The 13,352-nt window shown below is 44.7% G+C and overlaps 1 protein-coding gene across 3 annotated transcripts in view; it reads left to right on the forward strand.

The window, feature by feature from the left end:
* Positions 1–13,352, forward strand: part of Znf777 (zinc finger protein 777) — a 29,179-nt gene that overhangs the window by 3,246 nt on the left and 12,581 nt on the right. For all 3 annotated transcript variants that reach the window (XM_071611147.1, XM_027943404.2, XM_027943403.2), the window contains exons 2-4: positions 988–1,836; positions 3,133–3,259; positions 5,381–5,494. In XM_071611147.1, coding sequence (XP_071467248.1) covers positions 1,003–1,836; positions 3,133–3,259; positions 5,381–5,494 — 1,075 coding nt within the window. In that variant the 5' untranslated portion in view covers positions 988–1,002. The remainder of the gene's footprint in view (positions 1–987; positions 1,837–3,132; positions 3,260–5,380; positions 5,495–13,352) is intronic.

The raw sequence follows: 13,352 nt of genomic DNA on the forward strand, positions 1-13,352 counted from the left end.
TTACTGTTGATTCATTCAGCTGATGTTTATTGAGCACATGCTATATAATCAGACTGCACACCAGGGAAGGTCTAATTTTCAAATAGAGAAAATGGAAGATTTAATTACTTTAAAGATCACTTGTATATAAAACATAGTAATTGAGCAGATTCATTGAAGGAAGATCATGAAGCGATGGACAGAAATTGTTATAGGAGAAATTCTTTTCATTACAATAAAGGTACCGCTTCACAGGGTAAATACAGAGCTGGTCACACACGGAAGAACATGGCTTCACCTCCCTGGTGATTAGAGTTCTCTCAGGTGGATGTGGTGAGGTGGGAATAGGGAGAGTGAGGATCCCTGAAGTCCCAAAAGGAAACATCTTTATTTTGGTTCTAGGCCGCACCACTCTGACCCAAGTCTCTAAATGGGCTGACTTCTGCGCGGCTTCCTGTCCTGTCCTTCCAGTCCTCCATTCTTCCTCACTCCCACATCCCCACTAGGAACACAGCCCGCCAGAGAACACCTAGCCTAGGGCCCACATGCCCAGAGACCTGGGCTCCTGTAGGAGGGCTGAATCACCTGCTGCCTGGTCTCCCTGTCCCCCTCTTCTGTGTAGCAGAAGCTATAGAGGTCAGAAACGTGGGCCAGGATGACACAGGCAGCCGTGGGTTCAGATGGGCGTTAGCCAAGTGTTCTAATTCATGTCTGTACCCTTCCCTTGTCCACACTACTCACAAGATGAAATCTGTGAAAGGTACACTGTGAGAAGGAGGCGGTGCTACAGGAAACGGGGTGGCATAGCTGTCTTTTATTTGGTGCTCCCAACAGCTTTATCATTGATGTCAAATCAGTGCTGCAGTCTCAAGAAGAGATTCACGTTTATGGAGCATTTCTTATTGCTACAAAAGCTGATGGCCTCTTAATATGAACATTAGGGATTTATTTTGACTGCTGGAGACTGTGGCCTTCAATCTGTCTTTTCCTTTCTTTCCTTGAATACAGGTCCAGCAGCAGGACATGGAAAACCAACGCTCATCACCTCTGTCATTCTCGAGTGTCCCGCAAGAAGAATCCCTACATCAGGCCCCAGCTGGACTCCCCAGAGAAACTCTACTCCCATCCCGAATTCTTCCCCCCAAAGAAATTCCTTCTTTGTTGCCTACTGTTCCCCGGCAAGGCTCCCTGCCCCAAACTTCCAGTGCTCCCAAGCAAGAGACTTCTGGCCAGATGCCGCATACACCCCAGAAGGGACCGTCACTCCTGTATCCTGCCACTTCTGAACAAGAGACGCATCTCCAGGGCCACCTGGCTTCCCAGGAAGAGACCCAGTATCCTGCTGACCAGGAAATCTCCCTTCTCTCCCACTCTGCCCACCATCAGGAAGCCCCACTCCACTCCCCTGAAGTTCCTGAGAAAGACCCCCTGACTCTTTCCCCCACAGTCCCTGAGGCTGACATGGACCCCCTGCTCCAGAGCCCAGCTTCCCAAAAGGACATCCCCTTCCAGGTCTCTTCTGCAGCCCAGAAGGAACAGCCACTGCCCACAGCAGAGATCACCCGCTTGGCCGTGTGGGCTGCTGTCCAAGCTGTGGAGAGGAAACTGGAGGCCCAGGCCATGAGGCTACTGACCCTGGAGGGCAGGACGGGGACAAATGAAAAAAAGATAGCCGACTGTGAGAAGACAGCCGTGGAATTCGCAAACCATCTGGAGAGCAAGTGGGTCGTGCTGGGGACCCTGCTGCAGGAGTATGGGCTGCTACAGAGGCGGCTGGAAAACATGGAGAACCTGCTGAAAAACAGAAATTTCTGGATCCTACGGCTGCCGCCAGGGAGCAATGGAGAAGTTCCCAAGGTACGCTTGTCCCCCTGGGGCTTCCCAAGAAGTGGTCTGAATTGGAGTGATTTAGGAATTTAGTTTAATTGAAAAAAAGGAAAGCAGTTGTTGAGAAAGAATAAAACATACCCAAACCTAGTTGCCAGTGTTGCTTCACCAAGAACAGGACTCACAAAAGCAAGATATTTCTGCTGTTGGTAAAAGCACTAGTACAAAACTGCCCCCAGGATCAGGATCACCATTTAGAAGCCTGTTCGGTAGAGCTGTCCTCAACAGGTGAGGACAGAAGGCAAAGCCAAAGCCTAAAGAGAATGCCATGCAGAGGCTTGCAGTCAGATACAGCCACCCTCCATACCTCAGGTTCTGCATAGCTTCCACCTAACTGTGGTTGGAAAATACCTGACAAAAGAAAATTGTGTCTGTGTTGAACACACACAGACTTTTTTCCTTGTCATTATTCCCTAAAGAGTCTAATCATTATTTAGGTGGCGTTTACATTGTATTAGGTATTGTAAGTATTCTAGAGATGATTTAAAGTACACAAGAGGACCTGCAGAGGTTACATGCAAATACTACACTATTATTTATAAGGAACTTGACATCCTTGGATTTTGGTATCTTTGGGGGTTCTGGAAGTAATACCCTATAGATACTGAGCACCATGAGCATTAATCAGTGGTTCACCCCCAGGGTGGCCTGAGGGAGGCTGTAGGTGAAGTTCACTTATAAATCATGTTCATGCTAGTGAAACTGATTTTATGAGGTATCCTTAAAAAACTAGAGAACAGCTAGGTTTTAATCTTATTTTTCCAGAAAGTTCTGAAGGAGCTAAGTATAGACTGGTTTTCTTTCTGTTTCTCTGTGCTGCTGCCCCTTTTCACAGTCCTGTATTAGAAAACACAGATTATGTGCCTGAGCCAGCCCTTTTGTTACTTATTATGCAGGTGAACCCATGAGGGTCTTTCTAAATGCAGGTGGATTTAGTGGGTCCAGGTGGAGCCTGGAAGTCTGTATTTCCAACACATTCCCTGGTGGTAATATTACTACTGGTCCTCAGATCATGCTTCAGAGCAGCAAGAGCTATCCTGTGAGAGGCAAAGGACCAAGCAAGACAGTTCCCCCACTCTTTGTGGCCAGGACAGTGGTCAGACTTCCAGAGAGGTCCTGGTGAAGTCCCAGAGCTGTGGGTGTGGACTTTTCCCTCTGGGTCCTGAGGAGGAGGTATTTGAGCCAGGGCCTGGGGTGAGTCATCGCAGTTGACCACCTGTGACTGCCGTCCTCATGGTCCGAGCTGACCTTGTTGTGTGGTTTCAGGTCCCTGTCACGTTTGATGACGTCGCCGTCCATTTCTCGGAGCAGGAGTGGGGAAACCTATCTGAGTGGCAGAAGGAGCTCTACAAGAATGTGATGAGGGGCAACTATGAGTCTCTGGTTTCCATGGGTAAGGACAAGGCTTTCCTCACCAGGGCCGCCTTGACATTGGCATGCAGTCCACTCAGAAACTTAGGGTAGTGGGAAACAAGGCAAGCAGAAGTTTAGAGAGCACAGTGAATGGACATAGTGCCCTGGGCCGCCCACATCACAGGGCAGCATGGGTCAGAACAGCTTGTGCATGGAGATCCCACTCTCAGAGAAGTCCCTGGGGCAGGAGGATAGGGCAGAGAAGACATCAGGGTCTCTCGCATCAGTATTTTCCCCGTGGACCCTTCTTAAAAAAAATTAGTTTACTCAGCAAACTATTACTAGGGAAGGAAAAAAGAAGAGGGGATGGAAACACACTGGGTGCCACCAGCAGTGTGCAGGGTACTTCCCAAGAGTCACACCCTTCAGTCCTCAGCTCTGCCCTGAGGGAGCCAGGACATTGTTGGCATTCTGTATTCTTATTCAGGTGACTGAACACCTTAGTCCCTCAGGTCCTCATCCCCTTGTGTAAATAAGGAGGCTTGATGAGGCAGCTCACCCTAGGCTCACCCTAGGCCCCCATAAGGAGAACACAGTGTCCTCAAGATTTGTCTTAGAATCTGTGGATTCTTGTTGCTTTCATTAAGAATATTTAGCGTCAAAACCTTGGAAAAATCTACTTCTATTTGTATCCTTTTCTCTGATATGGAAAAATCTTTGGGCATATACAAAACAATTTTTAAACCTTAGATGTGCTGTTGGATAGAACTTTTATCTTTGCTAGAATCGTTAATTTTACATATACCTTTACATAGGATAACCTTCCCCCTTTAAAAAAAAATGTAGTCTTTTTTTATATATATATACATCTGAGTAACTGTGAAAATTCAACAATTTAGACTGATGTACTAAAGAGCAACCCCCATTCAAAAAATCACCAGCCCCAGGGGGACCACCATGAATGAACCCTTTGGCCCCTGTTCCTGCTCACCTTTTCTGTGTGACATGTGCGTTGCTGCACATGCATGGTGGCCACAGATGACTTTCGACGCAGCACACCTGGGCCTCTCTGGAAAGTGTGGTATCCAGGTGAACATCGGGCTTTCGACCCTTCTGCTGTCAAAGAAGAGTGGTTGATTCCATTTTTCACTTACAGCTCTGCGTATTTGTGTGAAGTTAAGTGTTTGAATAGTGCAGATGTGCAGAAGTGGGTTGCAGAGTAAAGAGGACACACATTTGCCATTTCATGGCTACTGCCGTGGAGCCCCCAGAAGGCTGGACCAGCATGTGTTTCTGCAGTAGTGTGTGAAAATGCCATTTCTTCATACCCTGGCCTGAACTAATGTTTTTCTGTTTTAAATATGAGAGATGGAAAGTGATGCCTCATTATTTTAGTATGTATTGCTTTGATGATGAGTGAACTTATGTATCTTTTTATATATTTTATTTGGCCTGTTGCATTTCTTCTATATGTGAATTTCCTATCATCTCTTTGTTTTTTTATTTTTACTAATCGTAGAGGTTCTTTATTTATAGCTATGAAGATTAACCCTTTACCATATATGACAGATTTGTGTAGGTGTATGTGTAATATGTATAATGAGTCTGTTTCCTCATCTACAGAACAGGACTGGAATTAAGGTTTAACACTAGAGCCTGGCATGGGGGTTGGCATGTCACAGCAGCACAGTAAACAGAGCTGTGGTCAGTGCGCTGGGAGTGTCATGCTTTTCTTCATTTTTATAACTTTGTTTCCAAAGAACTTAAAATTTTTTTCTTGGGTGTAGAGGATTGAATACAGGTCTTCATGCATGCCGAGCATGTGTTTTACTACTGAGCTACATTCCCAATTCCAAAACTTTTTTTAGATGTGAGGAAATCTATCAGTATTTTGCTTTATAACTTTTGGATTTTACCAGGATTAATTTTTTGCTCTAAAAAATTTCAAATATTGTGTGTTTTTGTCATGAAGCCCTGAGCAGGCATTTGCACCTATAACCAGCAAAACACATACAGTATATGCTGAGGAAGTTGGTTGCACATTTGGCCATTTCTGCTGGTCCCTGCAGAGGGGCCATTCCAGGGTACATTCCCATGATAACATTAATAGCATGTTATGTCACCTCATCACACAGTATATTTTCATTCCTTCCTTCTTCAGACTATGCAATTTCCAAGCCAGATCTAATGTCACAGATGGAGCGCGGGGAGAGGCCAGCCATGCAAGAGCAGGAGGACTCTGAGGAAGGCGAGACTCCCACAGACCCCAGCGCTGGTGAGTGGTGAGCATGTAGCCCAGAGCCCTGTGCCCTAGGCCTCAGTACCCAGCACAGAAAATCACAGTCCAGGGTGGATCTGAAAAGCATGGTAGCAAGCTGTACAGGAAAAGGGCCTGCAGGCCCAGGCACCTGCCTAGGGTCCCCACGATCACCTGAGGCATAGGTAACTGATAAACTTAGAACACTGGGGTTCATCTCCTCAGGGATTTTTTGACATGACTCAGGAAAACCTCACTCTTTGCTTGAAATAAAGCCAGTGTACTGACACATGAATGCCTTCCTGCCTGCAAGAAACAGGCATTCATGTGTCAGGGGACTAGTGCTTTTAAACTTCCTAAGAAGGCCACCTCCTGAGTCCTGTAGCCAGTCTCAGAAAGGATAAGGGCCAGGCAGGGATCTTACCAGAAGCATCCTGCACTATAGGACTCCAGCAGAGTTTTCTGGATGAGGCCATTAGATGGGGTCAGCAGACAGGCTATGTGGCCCAGAAGTACCCTGGTGTAGGGCTGCCTGCATTTGAATCCAGTTCCTTTCTATCAGTGTCGGTTTTTTGGAGTCTGTTTCCTCATCTACAGAACAGGACTGGAATTAAGGTTTAACACTAGAGCCTGGCATGGGGGTTGGCATGTCACAGCAGCACAGTAAACAGAGCTGTGGTCAGTGCGCTGGGAGTGTCATGCCTTTCCCAGTGACTAGATCAGTGGCACACATTCACTGCTGGTGCTTTCATGGTACAGAGTTAGTTTCTGGAAGCTTTGCTCTGCAGTTGCCTTTGGACTTGCATCTCATGCCTCCATCTTCAGTAGAAACATGCCCTTGTCCTTGGTGGGTGCATGTGGCAAGCAAGAATAGCCTAACATCACTGGGGATCATTTCTGTTGCAAAGGGAGGAGATCCAACTGGAGAATTCAGCTTGGGGCCAACTCCCAGGCCTTTTATAAATTAATGTCTTTGATTCGTGGGCCTATAAACTGGCTCTGAAGAGGGGTTCTAGGAACATGAGTAACATCAGCCCTGTGAACTAGGTAGGAAGATAACGAACAGGAGAGATGGACTCTCTGAAAATAGAAGTAATGGCCTGTCTCAAAGAAATCCACTTTCAGAACTTTTTAAGAATTTTCCTGAAAATTTAAATGGAGAGGAGAGGCTGTTCCTGAATTCATTCTGGCAGACAAAAGAGATGAATGCATTTAAAAGTAGATGAGGGCTGGGATATGCTTGCCTCATCCACACAAGGCCCTGGGTGCACTCCACAGCGCCACACACACACACAAAAGTGGATGAGTTTGCGGGTTGGGGCTGATAGGAGGCACACTGCAGAGTGATCTTTTAGTTGCAGAAAATCAGTGCATACTTTAAAGGTTTGATTGGTCACATCTAAAACAAGGGTCATGTGTGTCAGGAGTGGTGGCGCACACCTGTAATCCCAGCTACTTGTGAGACTGAGGCAGGAGGATTGCAGGTTCAAAGCCAGCCTCAGTAACTTACACCCTCGGCAACTTAGTGAGACCCTGCTTCAAAATTAAAAAAATAAAATGGTCTGGGGATATGGCTCAGTGATTAAGTGCCCTAGGTTGAATCCCAGGTACCAAAAAAAAAAAAAAAACAACAACAAGGGGTCATGTTGAAATAAAAGAGATTTGAGGTAGAAGAAATGGGAAAGAATACATGGAAAGTAGAGAGTGAGAATTCAGGAGGTTTGATTTGTGTCAAATCCTGAAATACAGCGAGGTCCCAACTGCCTTTGTGGCCCAGGTTCCACTGTGCTAGCATTTTCTTAGAAGGGCTGGGACGAAGGAGATCTGTCCCCTTTCTGTCTACTTTCCCATCTTCATCACTGACAGGCCTCCCACAGAACAGGGCAGAGTCAAAAAGCAACTAACCCCAGCCCACTCTGCACTGGCCCTTGCGTGTCCAGGCCCTGAGAGCTGCTGGGAGTGGAGGCCTCACAGAGCTGTCCTTATGTGGCTGAGCTGCGCCATATTTTTCCACTCGCCGTCTCCAGCCCTGTGGAGCCTGCAGTGGGAGGGAGGACAGGTGTGGGAACTGCCACTCCACAGAGCAGCCTTGAACCCACACCGGCTCTCAGCCAAACCCCAGCGGAGCCTCACCCCCCATGGCTGGGTGGGAAGCTGCAGGCCTCACAGCCCCTTCACACTGAGGCAGCCGTCCTCTCGTGCATCTTCTCCCTAGAAGAAGGCAGCAGGGTCAGCCTTGAGCCAAACCCAGAGGTCTGACACCAAGCAGGGGAATGTCTGGAAAATGGAAAGCTTTCAGAGTTCCATGGTATCAAACATGACAGTGTCATGAACTGGCTAAGTAAACTCATTCAGTAATCTATCATTGAATGGTTTGGATCCCTGAGGGCAAAGAGATCCAAAGAGGGTTCAGAGCAGAGCAGAGGATCAGCCCTGCTCTCAAAATACTTAAAACAGGGGCTCTTGTTCACGGCCCTGCACGGGTGGTCAGGCCTGGAGAAGGCGTGCCGTCTTCACCAGCAGATCAGCCAGAGAAAACCAGGCCAGAGGCATGGCGGAAACGCGCATTTTCACCCATCGCCACTCAGCGTCCGGCCTTTCAGTCTTTTTAGAAAGCAGTGTGATGTTCTCTAGCCTATAGTAGACCCAGAAGGACACAGCAACCAGTGGAAATGGGTAGTAGGAGAAGGGAGGTGGATGGACGACTCCCAGCGCCTGGCTGAGGCACAGGGGAGGCATGATGCTCAATGTGAGGAAACAATGAGAATTTAATTTTGAACACATCTAAAGTAAATCCCGTGAGACACCAAGAAGGAAGCTGCTTAGAGAGTCCGGAATTCAGAGACATAAATCTGAGCCAGAGGTGCTTGGCACTGGGACATTTGGACACTAGGGCTTTGGTAGCGTAGACAGGAATAGCATGGTCTGTAGAGAAGAGACGAGAGTGCAGTGATTCCTACAGACGCCTGACTCTTGGAGCAAATTGGGGGTCTGGAATAGAATGGTCAGGGCGGAGCCCAGGTATTCGTTTTTTATTTATTTTTTTTTTTTTTCTTCTTTTTTTTTTTTTTTTTTTAATTTTTTATTGTTGGCTGTTCAAAACATTACATAGTTCTTGATATATCATATTTCACAATTTGATTCAAGTGGGTTATGAGCTCCCATTTTTACCCCATATACAGATTGCAGAATCACGTCAGTTACACATCCATTGATTTACATATTGCCATACTAGTGTCTGTTGTATTCTGCTGTCTTTCCTATCCTCTACTATCCCCCCTCCCCTCCCCTCCCCTCCCCTCTTCTCTCTCTGCCCCCTTTACTGACATTCGTTTGTCCCCCTTGTATTATTTTTCCCCTTCCCCTCACTTCCTCTTGTATGTACTTTTGTATACCTCTGAGGGTCTCCTTCCATTTCCATGCATTTTCCCTTCTCTCTCCCTTTCCCTCCCACCTCTCATCCCTGTTTAATGTTAATCTTCTTCTCATGCTCTTCGACCCTACTCTGTTCTTAGCTACTCTCCTTATATCAAAGAAGACATTTGACATTTGTTTTTTAGGGATTGGCTAGCTTCACTTAGCATAATCTGCTCTAATGCCATCCATTTCCCTGTAAATTCTATGATTTTGTCATTTTTTAATGCAGAGTAATACTCCATTGTGTATAAATGCCACATTTTTTTTATCCATTCATCCATTGAAGGGCATCTAGGTTGGTTCCACAGTCTAGCTATTGTGAATTGTGCTGCTATGAACATCGATGTAGCAGTGTCCCTGTAGCATGCTCTTTTTAGGTCTTTAGGGAATAGACCGAGAAGGGGAATAGCTGGGTCAAATGGTGGCTCCATTCCCAGCTTTCCAAGAAATCTCCATACTGCTTTCCAAATTGGCTGCACCAATTTGCAGTCCCACCAGCAATGTACAAGTGTACCCTTTTCCCCACATCCTCGCCAGCACTTGTTGTTGTTTGACTTCATAATGGCTGCCAATCTAACTGGAGTGAGATGGTATCTTAGGGTGGTTTTGATTTGCATTTCTCTGACTGCTAGAGATGGTGAGCATTTTTTCATGTACTTGTTGATTGACTGTATGTCCTCCTCTGAGAAGTGTCTGTTCAGGTCCTTGGCCCATTTGTTGATTGGGTTGTTTGTTCTCTTATTGTCTAATTTTTTGAGCTCTTTGTATACTCTGGATATTAGGGCTCTATCTGAAGTGTGAGGAGTAAAGATTTGTTCCCAGGATGTAGGCTCTCTATTTACCTCTCTTATTGTATCTTTTGCTGAGAAAAAACTTTTTAGTTTGAGTAAGTCCCATTTGTTGATTCTAGTTATTAACTTTTGTGCTATGGGTGTCCTATTGAGGAATTTGGAGCCCGACCCCACCGACTGTAGATCGTAGCCAACTTTTTCTTCTATCAGACGGCGCGTCTCTGATTTGATATCAAGCTCCTTGATCCATTTTGAATTAACTTTTGTGCATGGCGAGAGAAAGGGATTCAGTTTCATTTTGTTGCATATGGATTTCCAGTTTTCCCAGCACCATTTGTTGAAGATGCTATCCTTCCTCCAATGCATGCTTTTAGACCCTTTATCAAATATAAGATAGTTGTAGTTTTGTGGATTGGTTTCTGTGTCCTCTATTCTGTACCAGGTATTCGTTTTTTAAAATACTTCCAAGGTGATTCTCATGTGCACCCAGGCCTGAAAATCATTGTTGTAGGATTTGGGGAAAGAAGGAGTAACCAGAGGAATCAAAGGGTGTATAGTTCAGTGGTAGAGAGCTTGCCTAGCATGCACTGGGCTCTGGGCTGGATTCCCAGCACCAAAAAAAGTAAAGCTGCATATGATTTCAAAGAAAGCAGCATGAGTGGCCAGAAACATAGCAAGAAAATTAGGGCAGTACCTCATTGGATGTTTCAAGAGAAGTGTTTCTGGAAGGAGGAAGTGTGGTCAACAATGTTGAATTCTACTCTTAAGCTTAGTAATATGAAGACTGAAAAGTGTCATTGGATTTACACATTAAAAACCATCAGTTGGGGCTGGGGTTGTGGTTCAGTGGTAACTCGCTTGCCTAGCATTCGTGACGCATTGGGTTCGATTCTCAGCTCCACATACAAATAAATAAAATAAAGGTTCATCAACAACTAAAAAAATATTTTTTAAAAAATCAGTGACCTTTGACTTTTGGGGACTGGCCTATTTCACATAGTCTCCACTTCCATCCATTTACCAGCAAATACCATAAAGTCATTATTTATGGGTGTGTAATACTCCATTGTGTATATAAACCACATTTTCTTTATCCATTCATCTGTTGAAGGGCACCTAGGTTGGTTTCATAGCTTAGCTATTGTGAATTGTGCTGCTATAAACATTGAAGAGGCTGCATCACTATAGTATGCTGACTTTAAGTCCTTCGGATACACACCAAGGAATGGGATAGCTGTGTCATATGGTGGTTCCATTGTTAGTTTTGTTTTGTTGTCATCGAACATTTATTTATTTATTTATTTATTTATCTATTTATTTATTTTAGTTATTTATATGTGCCTCATGCATGCTAGGCAAGCACTCTACCACTGAGCTACAACCCTAGCCCCCATTCCTAGTTTTCTGAAGAATCTTTGTACTGCTTTCCAGAGTGGCTGCACTAATTTGTAGTCCCACCAACAGTTATGAATATACCCTTTTCCCCACATCCCCACCAACATTCACTGTTACTTCTGTTCCTGATAATTGCTATTCTGACTGGAGTGAAAGCTAATCCAAAATAAACAGGGCAGGGAGTAGAAATAAAAGTAAGATCAGAGGAGTAGACAAAGGAGAATGAAGGGAAGGGAGGAAGGATGTGATAGGGAAAGTAGGTGGGACGAGTCTGACCTAACTTTCCCATGTACATATATGAATATACCACAGTGAATCTCACCATCATGTACATCCACAAGACACTGATTAAAAAAAAAAAATCAAGTGAATAGCAAAAAGAGTAGAGGGAACAGAACATGGAGTGGGTGGGATGAGGGGAGGGGAAGGGGAAGTACTGGGGACTGAAGTAGAACGAATTATATCCCATGCTTTTAAAATTATGTTGTAGTATATTCTATCATTGTATATAACTAAAAAGAACCAAAAAAACTATCCGTGACCTTAGCAAGAGAAAAGTTGGTGGCCTGGCAGGTGGAGAACTGAACAGAGCAGGTGAGAGGTGAACAGGAGGTAGCAGGTAGAGGCAGCAAGAAGTTTGGCTGTGAGTAGGCAGTGGACACCAGGGCAGGAGCAAGGGGTGGGGGTGGGTTTTGTTTGCTGAAGCTGGAGGTGCTGAAGGCTATCTGACTTTATATTATCAAGTCAGTAAATTCCCAAAAAGCACTTGACTTAAAAATTTCATCTGGAAATGGGAGGAATGCTGGTGGAATGATCTAGTCTATAGGGAAGTGTAAATATAAAATGAAGCTGGTGATGTAAACAAAAGATAGAGAAAAAGTGGATGGAAACATACTGTGATTTGTAAAATTTTTCAGACGAGAGCAGATATTATTTCTTATTCAGTAAAAAGATTTTTTTTTTTAAAAAAAATACATAATGGAAGACTTTTGAGTTGAAGAAGGCAGATTGAATATGTGGACTCCTCCCTACTCCCCAAGTCCTTATGAAGTCAAAGAGAAGGGACTTCAGAAAGGGACAGGGAGAAAACAGCAAGCCTGAAAACAGACAGACGGTGATTACAGATTTAGAAAGCTGAATCTGAAGTTGGTATTTGGGAAAACCGAGAAGAACCCCTCTCCTCTGCTCAAGACTCAGGAGTTACAGAAAATCAAGAGTGGTGTATTTTCTCTCATATGGGAAAACTAGAGAGGAAAAAGGGAAGGAAATGTGGGGGAATCTCATGAAAATTGAAGGGAGATCAGTACAGCAGAGAAAAGGAACTGGAGAGGGAGGTGGGAGAGTGATACTGAGCAAATTATATTGTTATATTGTGTGCACGTACAAATCCAGAACAACACATCTCATCACTATGTACAATTATAATGCACCAATAAAAATATGTGGAAAAAAGAATAATATACATAAGCAAATGGAAAATTCATTCCAGAAATACAGGAATGATTCACTGTTTTCATCATTATGATTTTTGTTAGAGTAATTCACCATATTGTTTGTTCGGAGGAATAAAAACATATTATCATGTCAGTAAATTCCCCAAAAGCACTTGACTTAAAAATTTCATCTGGAAATGGGAGTAAAGGTGACACTGAAACCGGAGGGTTGGCCAGGTGTCCTTTAGAGAAGCAATTAAATACCCTCCTGTCTCCCAGCCCCTAAAGTTGGCATCTGCCTCTCCCCAGCCCTGGCAGATGACTGAGGCTTATCCTCTGGGAAGGGTGAGAAAGAGAATGTCTGGATGGAGGCACCAGGTACAGTGGATCATGGGTACCCTATTGAACACAGGAACGAGCAAGACTTGACATGGCTCTCCAACCCGCTTCCCTTACCTGGTTCCCAAGATGATGCCGACCAACCCGAGTAAGCCTGGGGGCAGTATGTTGGAATTGTCTTATTTGGAGACTTTTGGGACCAGTGCAAGAAGTTTCTCACTGAGATGGCCACCAAAGCTTCCTACCTGGAAACAGGGAGTTAGAAAGCCCCACCCAAATACACCAACATTCCAGTTCTCTCTTGAATGTCTCACTTTTAATTCTACATGGACAACCACGAACCTCAATGCAGTTGGGAAAAGCCTCTAATAGAGAGAGGCAAATAAAGAAATAAATAAAATCAGGAGCAGGTTCAAAGACACAAGCCCCAGAATGTTTCAGGCTTGTCAGCATCACTAGCTAGAAGACAGTAGAATAAAATTTTCCTCTAAATTTTTTTCA

The sequence above is a fragment of the Marmota flaviventris genome, chromosome 1 (assembly GCF_047511675.1).
Source record: "Marmota flaviventris isolate mMarFla1 chromosome 1, mMarFla1.hap1, whole genome shotgun sequence".
NCBI lineage: Eukaryota > Metazoa > Chordata > Mammalia > Rodentia > Sciuridae > Marmota > Marmota flaviventris.